Raw genomic sequence first — 21,708 nt, 5'->3', positions numbered from 1 at the left:
TGTAGTTGGATCACTGTTCTTTTTGTGGATGTATCACATTAATCAATCTTGCAACACATATTTAAAAGAGAAAAGTACAACTGTAATAACTTAAACATTTTACAACACAATGAAACAATGTATTGTGGGAGTGTAGTTTGAAGCATCTGTAAAATGAGTTGGTGATATCGCGAACGAGACTTCAATGACCAGAAACGTCCTCTTCTTTGCTGAAGCTGTACGGCTTGTTCGTGAGAGTCGCCCTGAACTAGCAGTTGTGAAAATTCCCTGATCTTTTAATGATCTGGATATATTTTGGTTAGTTGTTTGTAAATCAAAATGATTTGAAGATCGAATAAATCTGCTCAGCGCCCTGTTTTTGTCCTCTCGTCAACCAGCACTGTCTTGTAATGTTTACTTCTTTCGTGCTTCGGCGTGTCCTCTTGTGCGCTTGTGTAGCGGACTGATGTAGTGTCTAATGTTAGCTAAATTATTTTACACAAACAATACATAGGTTGGCTAGCTTTATTCATACGATTTATTCACACGAAGCATGTCCATCGTGCACAATCGGTGTAAATAATCGATGTGAATACTCCCAGGTAGTTTCAGTTATAGTCGAGAACGAAGTGCGAGCAAGATCCTCGTTCATGATGGCGATGTTTCGCAGTTTTGTTTCGGCTACTCATCAGCTCAGGCAGCACCAACAAAACGGGGCAGCTGCGGCTGCCACTGGCGAGAGCCTCGAGAGCCAGTTCTCCTGCCCAATTTGCCTGGAGGTGTATCATAAACCTGTCACCATTGGAAGCTGTGCCCACACGTAAGTTGGCGGATTTGTGATCTCTTGCTTCTCAGACAAGTGTATCTCACTTACAAAACAACAACGTGCTATTGTGTGTGTGTATATATATATATATATATGTATATAGCATATATTCTCTCGTAATGTTTGTATTGGTTGTTGTCATTTATCAGTCCGCTGGTAGAGCTGTCAAGCTCATTTTTGCTTGTCACTTAAAGTAACGGTTTTGTTATAAAATGCTTATGATTCACAGCCAAAATGCCACATCTATGATAGAAAAAAACTGCATTGACACTGGGATGGGGATAATGTTTTCGTTTTTCCATGGATGCCAACTTGCCAAAGGGAATGCAAGGGAGCTCAGACAGTCGAACAAAGCGGGCTAGGTGGTAGTTCAGTGCTTCCCGAAACGCAGTATCGACGTGAAATACTAACTAGGCTATTAGCGGATTTGATGAGAAATGCTGGACAACAGCTTTGTAACAATAAAGACATAATAGCTACAGACAGAGGAAATGCGTGTCTAACGGCTAACTCAACACAAATTAGATTAGCTTTGGCAGCCGATAGTAGGCGCTAGATGGTGCCCACGATCGGCTGCCTAGGCTAAAATGAGATGTGTTGTCGAAAAGAGGAAGACCGTTTTGTATACTTTTAGCCAGCACTAGGATATGTGGAAACAGCAATATTGAAATGTTGAATGGGCTGTTTTGGATTCTCATGATGCTCATTGCATTGTTTGATTTATCATTTTTCTGTAGAGTTTCAGCACTTAGTCAGAGAAGAAGCTGATTTATTCATGACCCCCCCCAATGATTGTTTTCCCACCACTGCGTTCCACCATAAGCTTCCCATAATGTCCTTGACTAGGCCTCGGGCACGTGGGTAATGTAACCTCAGTGTGGCACATGAGAGTTGCCTTTTGATCCGCGAGGTGCTGCCTCTGGAACATTGAGCAGAGCTGGAACACTGAGCGGAGCTTCTGCCTGCACCATTTTCTCACTGTGATCAATTCACATTTCACATGTATGTGAAAAGTCTGCAGCTGTGAAGGGAAGCTCGCTGAATAGCGGTTGTAAAAGTTAGGTTGAGAACATGGCATTAATATGCCTCAATAAGAATAATTGTTAGAATCGTTTGGCCACACGTGTTTTTTTAAAGTAAAAACACATACCACAAGGTTGATTATTGGAAACCAAGAGGTCTGAAAGCTCTCCAGTTGTATAAGCCATTTGGAATGAGTTTTAAAAAAGCTATTTCGAGGAGCCACCACCAGTTATGGACCAATTATTGCCTAGTTTCCCTGAACTGAACATTAGTGAACATCTTTGTAGGGCTGTAGCCTAAGTAACGCTACCTGTGTTTTGTTTTTGTTGCCTCCTGTGAATTGCATTACTAGCAGTTACACAGAAAAAAGTCAAGATGGAGTCTGTTCTAAAATCTTTTTTTTGGGGGGGGGGGGGGGGCAACTTGATGTCCATTCTTCTGCAGTCATCACTGAAGATTACTGGCGTTTTGAAAACAGTCCCCTTCTATTCTTCCTTTTTGACACCTGTGTGTCTACAGGAATGAATATGTATGGTTGACTTGAAGCTGACTGCATTGTCACTCGCCAAACAAACCGTTCCTCCTGTCCTTTTTTAGGATTTGATTTGTGTGACAATGGGAGCTTTAATATGGCTGCTCATTTAAAGACTGGGCTCTGAGGTGTGTCTGAATCACATCTTTTTTGTCTGTGTTGTAGGAAGTGGTGTCATGTGGGTCTGGTGGGTGGATTGAATAGTCTGCTCAATGTGTTGTTTGCTGTGTGGCTGTCTGTTGGCCTGTCCCACCAGCAGTACTGAGTTTGCTGAGCTGTCAGAGCAGCTTTTCTCTCTGTCGTTTGCCTGCACCCTTCTAGTGACAAACAGCTTTTCCGTGGCTCACTTCTATCTGACATGCATGTAGGCTAGTCCGATCTCTGTGAGATTGGCTCGGTGGATGTCAACATCTCACATAACCTCAGCAATGGTGTGTGTGAACACTTACACAATCCTCTTCCTCATCAGGAGTTATTGTCCAAGCAGATATCAACACCCATGAAAGTGTGTAGAAAACATGACATTGTGTATTATGGGCTAATACTGTACATTATTATATTTTGTGTTTAACGTTAATTCAACTAGGAGTGGTCATGTCGTTGACTCATATATGACCAATGTCTCTCTTAAGTACAACAAAAAAAAACGTTCTCTGCTCTGTATCCATACAGCATTGTGCCAGTGAGGGGCATATAACTCTCATTTGGGGACATATGCATACAGTCTGTCTAATTATAGAAATAACCACAGGGAGAATGAATGTATTTTCTATTAAACCTCATTATTGAGGTCAGTGGTTCTGGTTGAACCCAGAACTGAAGGTCCTGTCTGTGCCATTATCCTGACAACACTTGAAGCACGAACTGTACATGGATGTAATCCAGCGGGAGAAGAAAGAGCTGGGGGTGATGGAATTACACACTGTTGTCATGATTGCACTATCAGTACCACACGCGCAGAGCTGAGTAGAAAAGTACACCTGCACGCACAGTCCTGGTGCTGTTCATTGTCATGGTGATGCTAAAGGCCTACTCACGGCATAATAATGGCTGGAATGGAGTCAATGGAATGGTATCAAGCACATGAAACCAGGTGTTTGATACCATTCCATTGACTCAATTCCAGCCGTTTTTATGAGCCGTCCTCCCCTCAGCAGCCTCCACTGACTCGCGGGTATGTATCCATGTGGACAACTCATTTTTAGCCATTGATCTTGGCGTGAGATTACTTTTTCACGTGTCTGTATTATCTTGCCCTGGACAAAACGGAAACTGCGGTCTATTCAGCATTGTAGACAATATGATTAAGATAGGAACCGTATATCAGTTTGTATATTCCAAATCCCTCCCCCAAAAGGACCGCTCCACAATCCCAACGTTATCTCACTCAAACTCTCCAGAGCATGCACTTTAGAATTCATTGCAAACCCCAATCTGTTAACCTCAGAGGCCAGACCTAATCCTTATCCCACTCAGTGGTACAGTCTCCATCTGGCTGTTTCAACCCCTTACCCCAATCTTCTCTTAAACAAAGGCAAAAGCTTCAATGGAGAAATGGGTGTGTCTCATACAGTGTGCAAAAGCATAACCCAGTCCACACACCTGCTCAAAGCATTTAGCTTCATCCCTCGTCTACTCTTCTCTTTTCTGTATCTCTCTCCCTCCCTCCCTCTATTCCTCACGTGGCATTGTTAGTGGGCTGAACCCGAGGCAGACTTGGCAGCCTGACTCCTACCCATCCCCCACCTCCCTCGTCTTGGGTGATTTGAGGAAGTTTGCTCATTGAGTGAGAGGGAAGAGAGGAGCAAAACGGGCGCTTTTGTTCCCTCAAGGTTGTTCTGCGTTCTTATCTTCTCACACTCAGCTATGCACCGTGCCGGCGTACCTTTCTGTGTCTCTCGTCCCATCCTCTCTCTCCACTGCTCTAGCCGAGCTGCTGCCTGGGAGATTGAACAAAGGTCTCAAATGAGAGCCTCGTACTGCTCCCTCAGGCCATGGAGGAGACCACTCACTCTAGAGAATCATTACATTCTACCTCCAACACTACTGTATGCACGCATTGCTTAAGCATGGAGTCTCTCTCGCACACAGCCACGTACACACAGACTCGTGCACCTGCTTTGCCTCCTGTGGCGTTGGCATGGAGCCCACTGTCACACAGTGGGTTTGAAGTCTGGCCAATATGGCTTTCCAGAGGAAACAATCAGCTCCCCACTCTGCTAAATGGGTGTGTGGGAAAGGGCAAGATACTGTGTAACTATTGTAGCTACAACAACAAAACAGTAGACTACTAAAGACTGTTGCCAAGCACGATTGGCATTGCAACCTGGCAGAAAACTGTTCATGCACTTTGTGTTGTTGCATCAGGATACCTTTAGCAGAACCTTCCCGTGTGAGTGGGTTTTAACCTGAAAGGCTGACTTAAGTGTCTTTCATTTAGTTCTCTCAGTACAGTGTCAGAATTGAGGGGTTTGCTTTGCCTCTCATGCAGACAGTAATTTGCAGAAACAGTCCTTAAATGTCCTCAGATCAATTTTGGTTATTTTACAAAGAGCGGGTGGCTATTTTTAAGCCATTACTGAGTACTGAGACTGCTGTTCTTGGCTTCCTCTCTGTGAAAAATGTGTTTGTTTCACAACCTAGCCTACTGCTGGTTTTTCATTCCTAGTGCTCACACTATGATGTACATTGCACTACAGTCTACTAGGCTATATTGTAAGATCCATGGGAGCGATTCTCTTGCACATTGAATGGGATGACCACAAGCCTGTTGTCGTGAAACAAAATAGCTCGCAGAGGCACATGTGAGACGCTCAGCTTTTCCCCCTGCGCTGAGATGCAGTGACTTTGGTGTGACGGTGCGTTCAGAGGATGTCCAGGTGAGAGAACCTTGAGGTGTGTCGTGTCAAAACAAACTGTCCTCGCCCCCACCCCCTCTAACAGTGGTGTGTCACGTAAGCCATGTGTAACGTGTGCGCTGGGAGTCGGGTAGCAAGTTCAGGGAGTGAATCATTGAATAAATCAATTAAACGTATTACAAAACACGAGCAACGCACAGACCGGAAACTGAAACAGAAACGCCTGGGGAAGGAACCAAAGGGAGTGACGTATGTAGGGAAGGTAATCAGGGAGGTGATGGAGTCCAGATGAGTCTGATGACGCGCTAGTGTGCGTAACGATGGTGACAGGTATGCGCTATAACAAGCAGCCTGGTGACCTAGAGGCCGGAGAGGGAGTATATGTGTTTCAATGTAAAGGCAGGGGATGTATAAGCAAGGGGTTGACTGGGATGGGCAGTAGTCTCCTTTGATACTGCAAGAGATCATACAGGCTAGCTCTATAGATTCACTCATTTCTGATGCTGGTTTTCTGTGATGTCAAGCCTTTAATTCTGTCCAGTGACGTTACAGTGACAAGCCCATCTGACGGCGTGTGAGAAGAGCCTAATTTCAGCTGAGAACGAAGCTTCTGAAAGTCACATGTAAAGATGTTCTGGCATGTCAAAAAATGCTGAATGTGTGAAATACCCTCGCAAACCCATACCCTCTCTGCTCTGTTAAATCCAATTTGTTTCTTTATTTATTTTATTTTTATTTCACCTTTATTTAACCATGTAGGCCAGTTGAGAACAAGTTCTCATTTACAACTGCGACCTGGCCAAGATAAAGCATAGCAGTGTGAACAGACAGCAACACAGAGTTACACATGGAGTAAACAATAAACAAGTCAATAACACAGTATAAAAAAAGAGAGTCTATATACATTGTGTGCAAAAGGTGTGAGGAGGTAGGCAAATAATTACAATTTAGCAGGTTAACACTGGAGTGATAAATGATCAGATGGTCATGTGCAGGTAGAGATACTGGTGTGCAAAAGAGCAGAAAAGTAAATAAATAAAAACAGTATGGTGATGAGGTAGGTCAATTGGGTGGGCTATTTACCGATGGACTATGTACAGCTGCAGCGATCGGTTAGCTGCTCAGATAGCAGATGTTTAAAGTTGGTGAGGGAGATAAAAGTCTTCAACTTCAGCGATTTTTGCAATTCGTTCCAGTCACAGGCAGCAGAGAACTGGAAGGAAAGGCGGCCAAATGAGGTGTTGGCTTTAGGGATGATCAGTGAGATACACCTGCTGGAGCGCGTGCTACGGGTGGGTGTTGCCATCGTGACCAGTGAACTGAGATAAGGCGGAGCTTTACCTAGCATGGACTTGTAGATGACCTGGAGCCAGTGGGTCTGGCGACGAATATGTAGCGAGGACCAGCCGACTAGAGCATACAGGTCGGTTTAAGGAGGAAGCCTGTGTCCTATTCCAATACTGTGTGTCTGTTCAGGGGGGAAACAACCACGAGTTCCTACTGTTCCTCTATGCTCTGCAGTGTCTACTTTACTGTAGTTCTGAGAAGTAGATTGAGGTGCAGATGGCAAGGAACCGACCCTGGGGCTTCTGTGTTCTAGTAGCACCTGGCTTCATTTGCTCTCATTAGTCTACCTCTGCAGCTCCTGAATTGGCAGCAAGTCTCTCCACGAATGCTTCCTCTCCCTTCTCTGCACAGGAAATATGGTCAGCTCGCCTTATTCCTTCAGGGAGGGAGGTGGAGAGGGGAGATCAAACATACACAGTTGTGGAGCTTCTCTCCTTATAACACCATACGTCATCATATAAACCATATGCATCATCAGCAAGTCGTCCCGGTATTCTTGGGCCAGGTGTGTGCTGCGCTGTGGCGGCAGACGATGCCATATGCCCATCTCCCCATTATAGCTGGAGAGGGACAATCTATCTATGTGTAAAAAAAATAGTGCTCTTTGGTGACTCTTGACTACTGGAGGAATAGGCCGTTCCTCGCCTGCTCCTTTAACACCTCCCTTAGGTAGCCTAATAATCACATTCCGGTGTAATATTCTAAATAGTAGCCAACTGCTTATCTTTTATCTATTGGCGAGAATGGAATGTAAATACTCAGGAAGCATATTGGGCATGGCCAAAATGTTTACGGCTAGGCAGTACAGGACAGTATTTCAACAACGCCATTTTCACCCTTGAGTGTTTGTCACTCCCATGTCACCACACACTTGACCACAACTCTTTCTTTAGCCCCTGCTCAATTATACGCAAGACGTGCAAACGTGTGTGAGTGAGCCTGCAGGTGGTGGCGTCCTGCTATCTCAGTGTTAAGTACAGTGGAAGTGATTTATAGTGTCTAATAGGAGGGTGCTAAATCCGGGCATCTTTAAGTGATGAGAGACGATGCTAGAAGATCACCTTTGAGGTGTCTTTCACTCCAGAGTTGGGCTACAGTAGGTCTGGATACTTACTTTGAAAGACTGCTGCTGCTGGGGTGCTTGGGACAGATCTGTATTTCACTGATATGGAGATACGTTTCCCCTCAGACTTTTATGTGGAGGAGTTGTTCTCTGCAGGAGAGGAAGATGAGCATTTTGAAGGGGCTTGTGTTGCTCGCTGCATGCTCTGCAGACCGTTGTAGTTCGACACTGTCGTAGCTCTGTCAGTCCTGTACTCTGTCTTTACTTCTGTCTGTCCGTGTGACAGACCCGAAAGGATGGTGCTTCAGCACTGTGGGCTCTTAGTATTCATCAGTGCTGTTTGAATATGTGTGCTTTGTTCAATGCTGCTCCTCTCAAGTTGGCTTCTCTGTTCTCTGAGACGGTATCAACCCTAGACGGTCCTTCATCACTGTCCAGACAGAGAGCTTTCACTACGTCTCAGCTGATCAAACGGGTCCCCAAACAATCTCTTTTTTTGCGCTTTGCAAAAATGTTTGAATCCCTTCCTCCCACCTATGTGTTTTATGGATCTATTAATAGGTGTTTGGAAAAGTTTTCTGAAGTGTCTGGGAACGTGAATAGGTATGAGGACAGACGGCAAACTTTATTTTTTTTAATCTAACCTGATAGGCGCCACACTTTGCAAAATAGACACAGGCTCGCACTTCGGACAACACCTCACGGAGCAACTGACTCCGACATGCGGGTCAGAAAGCAATGTGCTTCCAGTGACATTTATGCTAGCCGAGCCTCACACACACACACAGTAACATGTTATGTTGTTGGATCCTAGTGTCAGTATTGGAGCAATAATTTGGCCAAAGTCTTTCATGATGCTATTGGTTTATTTAGGTAGTAGAAAAGGACGGCAAACGACTTGTACTGCTCCGATATTGTTCTGCAGTTCTATAGCCTACGCTAGCTGAGTATACCTTTTGAATACGATGCAATGATAGCCCCAGAGAATATTATTACCAGCCTCTACACTCATGTATAATTTCTCAAAGAAATGTCTTTCCAAGTATTGCGGGCTCTCTTGAGAATAGGTCTAGGCATACTCACTAGGCCTAATTATTAGCATATTTGAATGTTAATGTAGGCACACAGGCTGGGCTTAGTCCAGATCTCAGCTCTACAGCGTTGTTTGGTGGATGGGAACAAACCGAGCTTGTGGATATTTGAACGTGTTTTGACTAGATGACATTTTGACTAAAAGATTGGCTGTGTTTTTGAGGTTTCCTATGTGACTGGGAAGTAGGAAGTGACTCCAGAGGAGGTCACATGGGTCATGTAGCTGGTTGAATATGGATGGAGTGAAGTGAGAGATGTTTAGCTAATAAAACTAAGCCCTGCTAATGTGATAACTAACACAATGCCATTACTTTAATAGACATCCCCTGACGCTATGTAACACTCCACTGTGTTGTTAAGAGTTTATTAGCCACTTGATTAGCCTGCCTGAGGGCAGATTGCATGGCTTCTTCCATAAACGGTGAGTTCTAGTCACCAGCTGAAAGAGAAGAACAGTGGTAGACCCACAAAGTTAGAACCAAGACTGGTTGTGGCTATGCAGGGAGATTTGACTCCTGGCTCCTTACATATCTGACCCCTCAGCTCTTTGCTCTTCATGCCCCTCAGGGGTGCGTGCTCAGTCCCCTCCTGTACTCCCTGTTCACTCATGACTGCACGGCCTAGGCACGACTCCAACACCATCATTACATTTGCAGATGACACAACAGTGGTAGGCCTGATCACCGACAACAACGAGACAGCCTATAGGGAGGAGGTCGGAGACCTGGCCGTGTGGTGCCAGAACAACCACCTCTCCCTCAACGTGATCAAATCAAAGAAGATGATTGTGGACTACAGGAAAAAGAGGACCGAGTACGCCATCATTCTCATCGACGGGGCTGCAGTGGAGCAGGTTGAGAGCTTCAAGTTCCTTGGTGTCCACATCACCAACAAACTAACATGGTTCAAACACACCAAGACAGTCGTGAAGAGGGCACGACAAAACCTATTCCCCCTCAGGAAAGATTTGGCATGGGTCCTCAGATCCTCAAAAGGATCCACAGCTGCACCATCAAGAGCACTGGTTGCTTCACTGCCTGGTATGGCAACTGCCTGGCCTCTGACCGCAAGGCACTACAGAGGGTAGTGCGTACGGCCCAGAACATCACTGGGGTCAAGCTTTCTGCCATCCAGGACCTCTATACCAGGCGATGTCAGTGAAAGGCCTTAAAAATGGTCAAAGACTCCAGCCACCCTAATCATAGATTGTTCTCTCTGCTACCGCACGGCAAGCGGTACCGGAGCGCCAAGTCTAGTTCCAAGAGGCTTCTAAACAGCTTCTACCCCCCCAAGCCATAAGACTCCTGAACATCAAATGGCTACCCAGACTATTTGCAGTGCCCCCCCCCCCCCCCACCTCTCACCCCCTCTTTACACCACTGCTACTCTCTGTTGTCATCTATGCATAGTCACTTTAATAAGTCTACCTACATGTACACACTACCTCAACCAAACGGTGCCCCAGCACATTGACTCTTTATCGGTACCCCTCTGTATGTAGTCTCGCTATTGTTATTTCACTGCTGCTCTTTAATTACTTGTTATTTTTATCTCTTTATTCTCATCTGTATTTTTTTTTTTTAACTGCATGGCTGGTTAGTGGCTCGTAAGTAAGCATTGCACTGTAAGGTCTCCTACACCTGTTGTATTCGCAGCATTTGTTTTGCTTTTAATAATATTCTTCTCCTCTCTCTGAATGATGAGACGTTTCATGCTCAATTAGAGCTCTGTGTGGGCAGTATTGTCTCAGTATCTGTGGCTGTGCAGGCCAGGCCTCTGGGGACATAATGGAAACATCTACCCTCCCTCTCAATGCGTGGAGATCCTCCATGAACTCCAGGTAACGATTGGGCTGTGCTGTGGATGCTGTTAGGATGAGCTGATGGAGTCTGTCCCTCCCCAATAGCCTCCTTTCCTCCCTCACCATCACGCCTCGGTCTCTGCTTGGCTGGCTGCTCTCCTGCTCTCTACTATATAGCGGGTTTGAAGGGGTTATTTTCGGGGCTTCGAGGAAATGGTTAGTGTAATGTTCTCTCTTTCCACACCTGGCTTTTCTCTATAGTCTGGCTTTTTTGAAGTAAAACATTTGATCAACAAGATTTGTTGTTTTTAATGGGGCAAAGAGTTGCTGAAAGTGCTTTCAAAACAACAAATGAAGTAGCAGGTGTACGGATCTGGGGTGCTAGTAGCCACTCTTAAACTGCTACCTACAGTGAGAGGAAATACAGACTGGGTCAGGTTCAGAGTACACGTTGAAATCAGTCAAGTTCAAAGGGCACCATTTTTGTCCTCTGAAAACAAAGTCTTTCCCTACCCTGCCCGCTTGCCTTCAGGCCGACAGGGCCATAAAGCATCCGGCTCAGCTGTAAAAATCTGCAATGATTCAGTACTCTGCCAGTATAAACTCCTGGCTCATTTGTCAGGGGAGGTTTCACGGCCAGCCCAGGACCAGCTCTCTGGGCCCTGACTGCTGACTCATGGCGTCATGGGAGGTGACTGCCCATCACTCAGCCCGTTTGCATGCCACCTCAGGGGCATTTCTCGGCCCCACTGTGACCCAGCGGTGCCCACATTGCTCAGAGTCGCCAGAGGAGATGATGATGGGTTGAATGCTGGGTCTGTCTGACTGTGAGTGATGCTGCCCCAGCAAATAGATACAGCACTGCTCCATTGGCACTGAATGAGACTGACTGGAGTTCACCGTGCGGGCAAACCATGAGAAGAGGTTCATAGAATGTTATTAAAGCACACAAACACATCTCATTGAGATGACACACACTTTTCCGGGACACTCGCTCCGACTAAACGCTCTGATTCACTTTGTGTTTAGACTTTACGTATCATTCGACTCATGTCCTGATTGTCAGTCTCTTTCTCTCAGAGTATAGATTATATTATTTGGTTGCAGTGCAACGACTGACTGTGTGTGTGTGTGTGTGTGTGTGTGTGTGTGTGTGTGTAGGTTCTGTGGGGAGTGTCTGCAGCCCTGTCTCCAGGTCACCTCTCCCCTCTGCCCTCTGTGCCGCATGCCTTTTGACCCAAAGAAGGTGGACAAGTCCTCCAGTGTGGAGAAACAGCTGTCCAACTACAAGGCCCCCTGTCGGGGCTGCAGTAAGAAGGTGAACTACACTACTATGGCCTCCCACTCTGTCCAACACACATACTGTACAGACGCACACTTGATGATACACAATACACTCACAAAAATTCTCCCTGCCCATTTATTCACTTAATAGCATGTCTTGCGCTCTCTCTCCTGTTCCTCTACCTCTCTGTCTCGCTCTCCTGTTCCTCTACCTCTGTCTGTCTCTCCTGTTCCTCTACCTCTGTCTCGCTCTCCTGTTCCTCTACCTCTGTCTGTCTCTCCTGTTCCTCTACCTCTCTGTCTCGCTCTCCCTCCTGTTCCTCTACCTCTCTGTCTCGCTCTCCCTCCTGTTCCTCTACCTCTCTGTCTCGCTCTCCTGTTCCTCTACCTCTGTCTCTCTCTCTCCCTCCTGTTCCTCTACCTCTGTCTCGCTCTCCCTCCTGTTCCTCTCCCTCCTGTTCCTCTACCTCTCTGTCTCGCTCTCCCTCCTGTTCCTCTGTCTCGCTCTCCCTCCTGTTCCTCTACCTCTGTCTCGCTCTCCTGTTCCTCTACCTCTGTCTTGCTCTCCTGTTCCTCTACCTCTCTGTCTTGCTCTCCTGTTCCTCTACCCCTCTGTCTTGCTCTCCTGTTCCTCTACCCCTGTCTTGCTCTCCTGTTCCTCTACCCCTCTGTCTTGCTCTCCTGTTCCTCTACCCCTGTCTTGCTCTCCTGTGCCTCTACCCCTCTGTCTTGCTCTCCTGTTCCTCTACCCCTCTGTCTCGCTCTCCTGTTCCTCTACCCCTCTCTCGCTCTCCTGTTCCTCTACCTCTGTCTCGCTCACCCTCCTGTTCCTCTACCTCTGTCTCGCTCACCCTCCTGTTCCTCTACCTCTGTCTCGCTCTCCCTCCTGTTCCTCTACCTCTCTGTCTCGCTCTCCTGTTCCTCTACCTCTGTCTCGCTCTCCCTCCTGTTCCTCTACCTCTCTGTCTCGCTCTCCTGTGCCTCTACCCTCCTGTCTCGCTCTCCTGTGCCTCTACCCCCCTGTCTCGCTCTCCTGTTCCTCTACCTCTGTCTCGCTCTCCCTCCTGTTCCTCTACCTCTGTCTCGCGTTCCCTCCTGTTCCTCTACCTCTCTGTCTCGCTCTCCCTCCTGTTCCTCTACCTCTCTGTCTCGCTCTCCCTCCTGTTCCTCTACCCTCCTGTCTCGCTCTCCTGTGCCTCTACCCCCCTGTCTCGCTCTCCTGTTCCTCTACCTCTCTGTCTCGCTCTCCTGTTCCTCTACCCCTCTGTCTCGCTCTCCTGTTCCTCTACCTCTCTGTCTCGCTCTCCTGTTCCTCTACCCTCCTGTCTCGCTCTCCTGTGCCTCTACCTCTGTCTCGCTCTCCCTCCTGTTCCTCTACCTCTGTCTCGCGTCTCGCTCTCCTGTTCCTCTACCTCTCTGTCTCGCTCTCCTGTTCCTCTACCTCTCTGTCTCGCTCTCCTGTTCCTCTACCTCTCTGTCTCGCTCTCCTGTTCCTCTACCTCTCTGTCTCGCTCTCCTGTTCCTCTACCCCTCTGTCTCGCTCTCCTGTTCCTCTACCTCTCTGTCTCGCTCTCCTGTTCCTCTACCCTCCTGTCTCGCTCTCCTGTTCCTCTACCCCTCTGTCTCGCTCTCCTGTTCCTCTACCTCTCTCCTGCTCTCGCTCTCCTCGCTCTCCTGTGCCTCTACCCCCCTGTCTCGCTCTCCTGTTCCTCTACCCCTCTGTCTCGCTCTCCTGTTCCTCTACCTCTCTGTCTCGCTCTCCTGTTCCTCTACCCCTCTGTCTCGCTCTCCTGTTCCTCTACCTCTCTGTCTCGCTCTCCTGTTCCTCTACCTCTCTGTCTCGCTCTCCTGTTCCTCTACCTCTCTGTCTCGCTCTCCTGTTCCTCTACCTCTCTGTCTCGCTCTCCTGTTCCTCTACCTCTCTGTCTCGCTCTCCTGTTCCTCTACCCTGTCTCGCTCTCCTGTTCCTCTACCTCTCTGTCTCGCTCTCCTGTTCCTCTACCTCTCTGTCTCGCTCTCCTGTTCCTCTACCTCTCTGTCTCGCTCTCCTGTTCCTCTACCTCTGTCTCGCTCTCCTGTTCCTCTACCTCTGTCTTGCTCTCCTGTTCCTCTACCTCTGTCTTGCTCTCCTGTTCCTCTACCCCTCTGTCTCGCTCTCCTGTTCCTCTACCTCTGCCTCGCTCTCCTATTCCTTATCTCCCTCCTGTCCTCCCCCTCCCTCTCTCGCTCTCCTCCTCTCTCCACTGGCGGGCTCCAGGTGTCTCTGGTCAAAATGAGGTCACACATCTCCTCTTGCGCGAAGGTCCAGGAGCAGATGGCCAACTGCCCAAAGTTTGTGCCTGTGGTCCCCACTTCACAGCCCATTCCCAGGTAATCTCTCTGAGGGGCCCTCAGTCGCTCCTGGAGCCACGTCAGACACTGTGTGACATGGGACGTCAGGGTCCATTTGGACAGACTGAACAGATTTGAGTCAATATTTCTGTCCTAGCATTGATCTGCAGAACCACACTCCCAGTACATTTTAGCCCAGCGGTATGAATGTGTGTCTTTTATGAGTCATGCTCTCCTGTGGTGTTCCTGGCTCTCTGGGTTGTTGTAAAAACCTTTGATGTTCAGGGACTCGGGAGATGTGTTTTTCTGCTGACACATGAACACGGTTTCAAGGTTGTTGTTTTTACCACATTCCAAAACACAATTTAACTGGGCGACGTTGCCAGCACCACCAAAGCAGAGTCTCATCTAGTCGAAGGCCCAGAGATCACAGTGGACCGTCTGCTGGTGTTGTCTACTTGTCAGAAAGTCATCATTCATTAAACTGTCACTTTTTCTTCTTTTTTGTTGCCCAAGGCTGAAATGATGTTTGGTTGGTATATTTTATGGAGTTTCTCTGAGGACATTGCTGTTCTATTAAGTCTACAGTACAGAGTGCATCTTTATCGGCAAGTCAAACAGACATTTAGCCAGTAGACTGTGTCCTACCTGAGAGACCTGTTATGTTAACACTATGTCTGATGGGACTCTGATGGGCTGCTCCTGGTCAGCTGTGGAGGGTAGTGTGTGAATTGGCCTTGTTGTCTTGCTGTGGTGCTGATGGAGCAGTGAGTTAATGGACACATTGTTAAGGACCCTGTTCTACGGCTGTGTGGGTCGGCTAGCGTAACTGTCACTGCAGCACATTGCTCTCTGACCCTCATGTCCACACAGACCAGCTGTCCTTCCTGGTGTGTTGCTGGACATGATTGGCATCCTGCTAGTGTCTGGAAACTGGGCCTCAGACTTTGGGGTTATATTCACACACACAACAACACACCATCAGTGTGTGTCTGGCAACGTTTGTGTGCATACCCATGTTGTTTCCATTATGGCTCCTACTAAACTCAGTGTTTTCTCCCTGCCTGCAGCAATATTCCAAACCGCTCCACCTTTTCATGCCCATTCTGTGGAGCCCGCAATCTGGATCAACAGGAGCTGGTCAAACACTGTATGGAGAACCACCGCAATGATCCCAACAAAGTGGTCAGTCTGCTATGTTATACCCTGAACTAGGTACACTGTCCTAGTCTGAACTAGGTACACTGTCCTAGTCTGAACTAGGTACACTGTCCTAGTCTGAACTAGGTACACTGTCCTAGTCTGAACTAGGTACACTGTCCTAGTCTGAACTAGGTACACTGTCCTAGTCTGAACTAAGTGCACTGTCCTAGTCTGAACTAAGTGCACTGTCCTAGTCTGAACTAAGTGCACTGTCCTAGTCTGAACTAAGTGCACTGTCCTAGTCTGAACTAAGTGCACTGTCCTAGTCTGAACTAAGTGCACTGTCCTAGTCTGAACTAAGTGCACTGTCCTAGTCTGAACTAAGTGCACTGTCCTAGTCCGAACTAAGTACACTGTCCTAGTCTGAACTAAGTACACTGTCCTAGTCTGAACTAAGTGCACTGTCCTAGTCTGAACTAAGTGCACTGTCCTAGTCTGAACTAAGTGCACTGTCCTAGTCTGAACTAAGTACACTGTCCTAGTCTGAATTTACTCAAGTATTTATGTGCTGATATGAAGTGTTATGCAACGTTGATGTCACTGCATGAGAGTACATCCTTAACCAACAGAGATTCTACTGCATTCTGATTTGGTGTACTGGTGAGGTAATGGCAGAGTTGTTGGTGTGCCTCCAGGTGTGTCCTGTATGTTCAGCCATGCCTTGGGGGGACCCCAGCTACAAGAGCTCCAACTTCCTCCAGCACCTCCTCCACCGGCACAAGTTCTCCTACGACACGTTTGTGGTGAGGATAAGGTTTGGGGTCTGGGCTCTGTGTCGTCTGTTCTTTAGACAGGACTAGAGCTGTTCTGTTGCCAATAGTGTGACTGTAATATCCTAGTACTGTCACTGTAATATCCTAGTACTGTCACTGTAATATCCTAGTACTGTCGCTGTAATATCCTAGTACTGTCGCTGTAATATCTTAGTACTGTCGCTGTAATATCCTAGTACTGTCTCTGTAATATCCTAGTACTGTCGCTGTACTGTCGCTGTAATATCCAAGTACTGTCTCTGTAATATCCAAGTACTGTCACTGTAATATCCTAGTACTGTCGCTGTAATATCCAAGTACTGTCTCTGTAATATCCAAGTACTGTCACTGTAATATCCTAGTACTATCGCTGTAATATCCTAGTACTGTCGCTGTAATATCCTAGTACTGTCTCTGTAATATCCTAGTACTGTCTCTGTAATATCCTAGTACTGTCGCTGTACTGTCGCTGTAATATCCAAGTACTGTCACTGTAATATCCTAGTACTGTCGCTGTAATATCCAAGTACAGTCTCTGTAATATTCTAGTACTGTAACATGAATGCACTGCATATCTCAAAGAATCTTTATTTATTTGGTGTCAGGCACTATTTACTCAGTGGTTGACTGTGTGACTTTGTGTTTGCAGGACTACAGCATTGACGAGGAGTCATCACTGCAGGCAGCCATGGCCCTGTCCTGTCAAATCAAATGTTAAAGTGAGTGACCGTCTGACTCTGTCTTTGCAGGACTACAGTATCGATGAAGATGCGGCACTACAGGCAGCCCTGGCTCTCTCCATGGCAGAGAACTGAGAGTCCTCTGAGTCCCCCATTCTGCTGTCTGGGGACGCACTTTCTTCCTGACACCCCACTAGCTCTCTTTCTTTCTCTGGATCCACCCTATATCCAGCCCCCTCCACTGTCTCCTCACAGGGAGAGTTTGGAAGGACTTGGCCTCGACTCCCACTCTGGGAGAGCTACAGAGGGCTTATCTCCTAACCCTGTCCCTCTATCATCCACTCTGCTCGCCTGCTTAACCCGTCAATGCCCATTACCATTACATCATATCCTCTCAGCCAGCAGCAGCCTCTTCACTTCCTGTATACGGTGGAGGAAGGGAGCTTGGCCTCCCAATAAATGTTGCAATTCAAAACCACTGCAATGCAAAACAATGAGTGCAGCATGGACATTGTTGTTATTCTGCAGAAAGTATGAAGGTTCCCAAAAATAATGATTTAAGGTATTTTCTTTTACTCTTTATTTTTCACTGTTCAAATTAAATGTTTTCAAACTCCAGGAAAAAGCCATCTCATGACACACGTTCTGGTCAAAGTACCACAGATTAGTTCTGTTGAAGTTTATTCTCAAGTGCATCATTTGATGTCTTTTTGATTAAGAGGGACTACAGTTGAATGGCTTGACCTCATTCTCAGTGTGATAATCTTACCACTAGGTGACAGTCTAGACATGACCAGTTAAACCCAGAGAGTGAGGTCATTCTCAGTGTGATAATCTTACCACTAGGTGACAGTCTAGACATGACCAGTTAAACCCAGAGAGTTAAACCCAGAGAGCGAGGTCATTCTCAGTGTGATAATCTTACCACTAGGTGACAGTCTAGACATGACCAGTTAAACCCAGAGAGTGAGGTCATTCTCAGTGTGATAATCTTACCACTAGGTGACAGTCTAGACATGACCAGTTAAACCCAGAGAGCGAGGTCATTCTCAGTGTGATAATCTTACCACTAGGTGACAGTCTAGACATGACCAGTTAAACCCAGAGAGCGAGGTCATTCTCAGTGTGATAATCTTACCACTAGGTGACAGTCTAGACATGACCAGTTAAACCCAGAGAGTGAGGTCATTCTCAGTGTGATAATCTTACCACTAGGTGACAGTCTAGACATGACCAGTTAAACCCAGAGAGCGAGGTCATTCTCAGTGTGATAATCTTACCACTAGGTGACAGTCTAGACATGACCAGTTAAACCCAGAGAGTGAGGTCATTCTCAGTGTGATAATCTTACCACTAGGTGACAGTCTAGACATGACCAGTTAAACCCAGAGAGTGAGGTCATTCTCAGTGTGATAATCTTACCACTAGTTGACAGTCTAGACCTGACCAGTTAAACCCAGAGAGCGAGGTCACAGTGTGATAATCTTACCACTAGGTGACAGTCTAGACATGACCAGTTAAACCCAGAGAGCGAGGTCATTCTCAGTGTGATAATCTTACCACTAGGTGACAGTCTAGACATGACCAGTTAAACCCAGAGAGTGAGGTCATTCTCAGTGTGATAATCTTACCACTAGGTGACAGTCTAGACCTGACCAGTTAAACCCAGAGAGCGAGGTCATTCTCAGTGTGATAATCTTACCACTAGGTGACAGTCTAGACATGACCAGTTAAACCCAGAGAGCGAGGTCATTCTCAGTGTGATAATCTTACCACTAGGTGACAGTCTAGACATGACCAGTTAAACCCAGAGAGTGAGGTCATTCTCAGTGTGATAATCTTACCACTAGGTGACAGTCTAGACCTGACCAGTTAAACCCAGAGAGCGAGGTCATTCTCAGTGTGATAATCTTACCACTAGGTGACAGTCTAGACATGACCAGTTAAACCCAGAGAGCGAGGTCATTCTTACATCCCCATCACGACAACAACACACTAACATTTGCAACGCGAACCAAAACAAACTATCAAACTATCCCCTTTTGTATTCAGAGTTCTTGTGAATACTTGCACTTGTCACATTTTTCTACATAATTGAACTATAGATTGTTCTCATTTCACAGCTCAGAAACATAATTATAGTACTGCATTTATTCTTCACACTGCTGTCACTCTGCTGATATTTTTATGAAGCACCAGACAAGATAAAATATATTTTTGGAAAATGTTTCCGTTTTAAGTGGTGTACTAATCATAAGAAACATGTTTATTGGCGATGTGTTTGTTGTTTTACCACCTTTTTAAAAGTACCCATTGGTACTGTACTGCTGGCATCAAACAGTTGCTTGCAGGATTTTAGGGCCTATGTGTAATACACTGTCTCGAACACAAGACGGCACCCCAGTTTCAAAATAGACTGGGCACAAGTCAATAGTCATTTAAGTCAGTGTTACTCCGTCAGTTTATACCCATGCACAGTATTCTGTTTGGTTTAGTGCCCACTAGGAGAAGTACAAGAAGTGAAATATTATGACGTGAGTATTGTTGGATAAGTTTATCCCTGTGGTGGAATTGGTTGCTGCAACATAAGTGTCCAGTTTTATGTTAATTATTGTCTTGAACACCAATGTTGGTCTGATTAGTAAAATGCAAATGTAAAAGTGTACATTGCTACTCTACAGAATCAGTGCAATATTCCTAGGCCATTTACCTTCCAGGATCCACACTGCTCCTGTCTCAGTGGGGTCTCCCCAAAACCTGTTGGTCAGAGCTGTGAAAATCTGTTTGAATATACCGTACACATTCCAGTCCTGTTACAATCATTATGTTCCAATGGTTTGTTAAAGACATCCACTTTCTGATAGCACAGTAATTATTAAAGTTGGATTTAAACAAAACTGTGCAGAACAGTTGCATATTCAATCATATGATAAAAAATGTCTTTAAATACACTTTGCTTCAAAGGGATACAATTATAAAAGTATGTTGCCCCAAAGTAGATGTTTACATTAGAAGCCATGTTTGAGTAGTAGTGTGCCCGTTGAGCTAGCATTGATCTATGGAGATTTAAGATTATGTTTTGGTTCACTCTGATGGATGCCTTATAGGAAACTGGTTAGATTGTATAGCGCGCAATGGAGGAAGATATTATGTATTGTGATTATTTGTTACTAGACTGACTAGTAGAAGTATAATGGTCTGTCCATTTGTGTTTTTCCTTGTTTCCGAGGAGAACTGTACATACGGTAGAGAATGCAACATTTAGGTTTAGGTCCCTGTGGTAACTACGAATGAGAATGTTTTTTCATACGTTATATATTTTCCACGGGAATGCATTTAAATATTGCACTTTAATTAAAAAAATATATATTTAGAAAAAGGCCAGAATTTTTTTGGTTGTAATTTATTTTTATTTTTTTCAATATGTACATTTCATGATGGATGATAATGTAAGTTGTGGCTGTTTTTGTGTAAGAGCAGAGGGAATGTTAAGTATTATCTCAGTCATAACATGGTGATGTTTTGATGTACTGGGATGGTACAGACAATTTGTCTGTCGTTAATATTCTATAGATGGGTATATATTGCAAAACCAACTGAGAAAACCATCCCAGATGTACAAAAGTGTGGCAAACCAAATTTGACCCTCAGCTTAGTCAAAGTGTTCCTGGAGATAACGCATCCTTATTTGATAGACATTGACATGTTATATTTTCGGTGTTTACATGTATTGTACTGGTTGGTGGCACAGTATTGACAGCTGTAGCCATTAGAGAGAAACTGTCATCACCATGAGAAGTCCTGAGTTTCTTCTGGGGCAGCAAGGAATTGTTACGCATCTTTAATTGAATCATTTACTCAGCCTTTTTTACTACCTAATGATTCTCTTTTATAAATGTTTGTAAGGTAAATGGTATTCTATGTTTAGATCAGCGTTCACGTGCACAGCTGTAGCCTAATGTAGATTTTGTATGGAGTATACCTGAAATGTATACTTTTCACTCTTTGTGTACTGTTGCATCCATCCATAATGCCACTGTACTGTGCATCATCATCCCAGATGCCCTACTTGTGGTCAGAACCAGACCAATCTCTGTAAAATAAACTCAATGTTGCAGGTCACACACTGATAGACCACCTGCAACAAAGACATACACCAAAAACAGGGACAGAAAAACAAAGGAAACTATTTTGTATGAACTTTGTTAGGTCATTTTTGTCAAGAGGTCCTTACTGAGACTGTCTGTTCTGAACTTGGTAAGGCTGACAGGAAATATACTTCCATAAAGACTGGTATCACAGCAATCAGAGAAGACAGAGCCTGTGTCTCTGACTGTGTCCCCCAGGACTTGGCTGCCCTGGGAGTGTCATGTAATGTCACTCAGTCTAGACACAGGCTGATGTTGTCCTCCCCAGGGGGTCTGAGCTACAGTCACTTGAACCAGGAAGTTTCCTTCAGGGCCACTGTACCCTAGAGACCCACCATGGGGCTTTGGCCCTACTGTCAGGGCCTGTGTGTGTTAAATGTGATTTATGCATTCTTGAAAAATAGTAATAATACCAGTAATAACAATGGTTGATTGTTAGCATCATCATGTGGATATTTCAGTTATAACACTGTTTGAACTTTAAGGTATTGTATTTGTAGCAGATTTTTTCCCGCCTCAATAAAAACACTGACCCATCCCACTCTCTTTTTTTTCCTTCCTGATATGTTGTTGCTTGATTTTTTTCATTTGATACCCCCACGACTTCCTTCACCTTGAAAGGGCAACGTATTAACTGCATGGGGTACAGCGCATAATTACTGGTAGTGAATAGAGGCCTGACAATCTCCTTTAGTGGGGGGGGGGCTTTTTCAACAGGAGAATGGGAGACCCCGAGCTCACTGTGGACCCATAGAGGACTGTAAACAACCACTGGTTGCCAGGGAGATG

General features: G+C 45.7%; 1 protein-coding gene across 6 annotated transcripts; it reads left to right on the top strand.

Moving 5' to 3' along the window:
* The first annotated feature begins 208 nt into the window (after positions 1-208).
* On the top strand, positions 209-21,460 carry LOC139411390 (E3 ubiquitin-protein ligase RNF166). 6 transcript variants are annotated; one of them, XM_071157689.1, is made up of 7 exons: positions 209-799; positions 11,683-11,839; positions 14,063-14,175; positions 15,207-15,321; positions 15,975-16,082; positions 16,741-17,986; positions 18,693-21,460. In XM_071157689.1, exons 1-6 carry the CDS (start codon positions 630-632, stop codon positions 16,807-16,809), a joined length of 732 nt encoding a protein of 243 aa, XP_071013790.1. In that variant the 5' UTR covers positions 209-629; the 3' UTR covers positions 16,810-17,986; positions 18,693-21,460. The 6 variants fall into 6 exon arrangements, with proteins under 6 accessions (XP_071013790.1, XP_071013792.1, XP_071013794.1 ...); XM_071157691.1 differs by having other exon boundaries at positions 16,741-18,128; positions 18,551-21,460; XM_071157693.1 differs by having other exon boundaries at positions 396-799; positions 16,741-17,617; positions 17,916-21,460.
* Positions 21,461-21,708: the final 248 nt, after the last annotated feature.

Source organism: Oncorhynchus clarkii, chromosome 6 (genome assembly GCF_045791955.1).
Source record: "Oncorhynchus clarkii lewisi isolate Uvic-CL-2024 chromosome 6, UVic_Ocla_1.0, whole genome shotgun sequence".
Taxonomy (NCBI): domain Eukaryota; kingdom Metazoa; phylum Chordata; class Actinopteri; order Salmoniformes; family Salmonidae; genus Oncorhynchus; species Oncorhynchus clarkii.
The sequence above is the reverse complement of the archived record's forward strand: the minus strand, read 5'-3'. Positions and strand labels throughout refer to the sequence as shown.

Bases quoted from the DNA above. Each gene is read 5' to 3' on its own strand.
- LOC139411390 (XM_071157689.1), top strand. From the start codon at position 630: ATGATGGCGATGTTTCGCAGTTTTGTTTCGGCTACTCATCAGCTCAGG. The intron at 14,176-15,206 runs GTAATCTCTCTG...CCCTGCCTGCAG, and splicing joins ACTTCACAGCCCATTCCCAG to CAATATTCCAAACCGCTCCA. The intron at 15,322-15,974 runs GTCAGTCTGCTA...GTGTGCCTCCAG, and splicing joins GCAATGATCCCAACAAAGTG to GTGTGTCCTGTATGTTCAGC.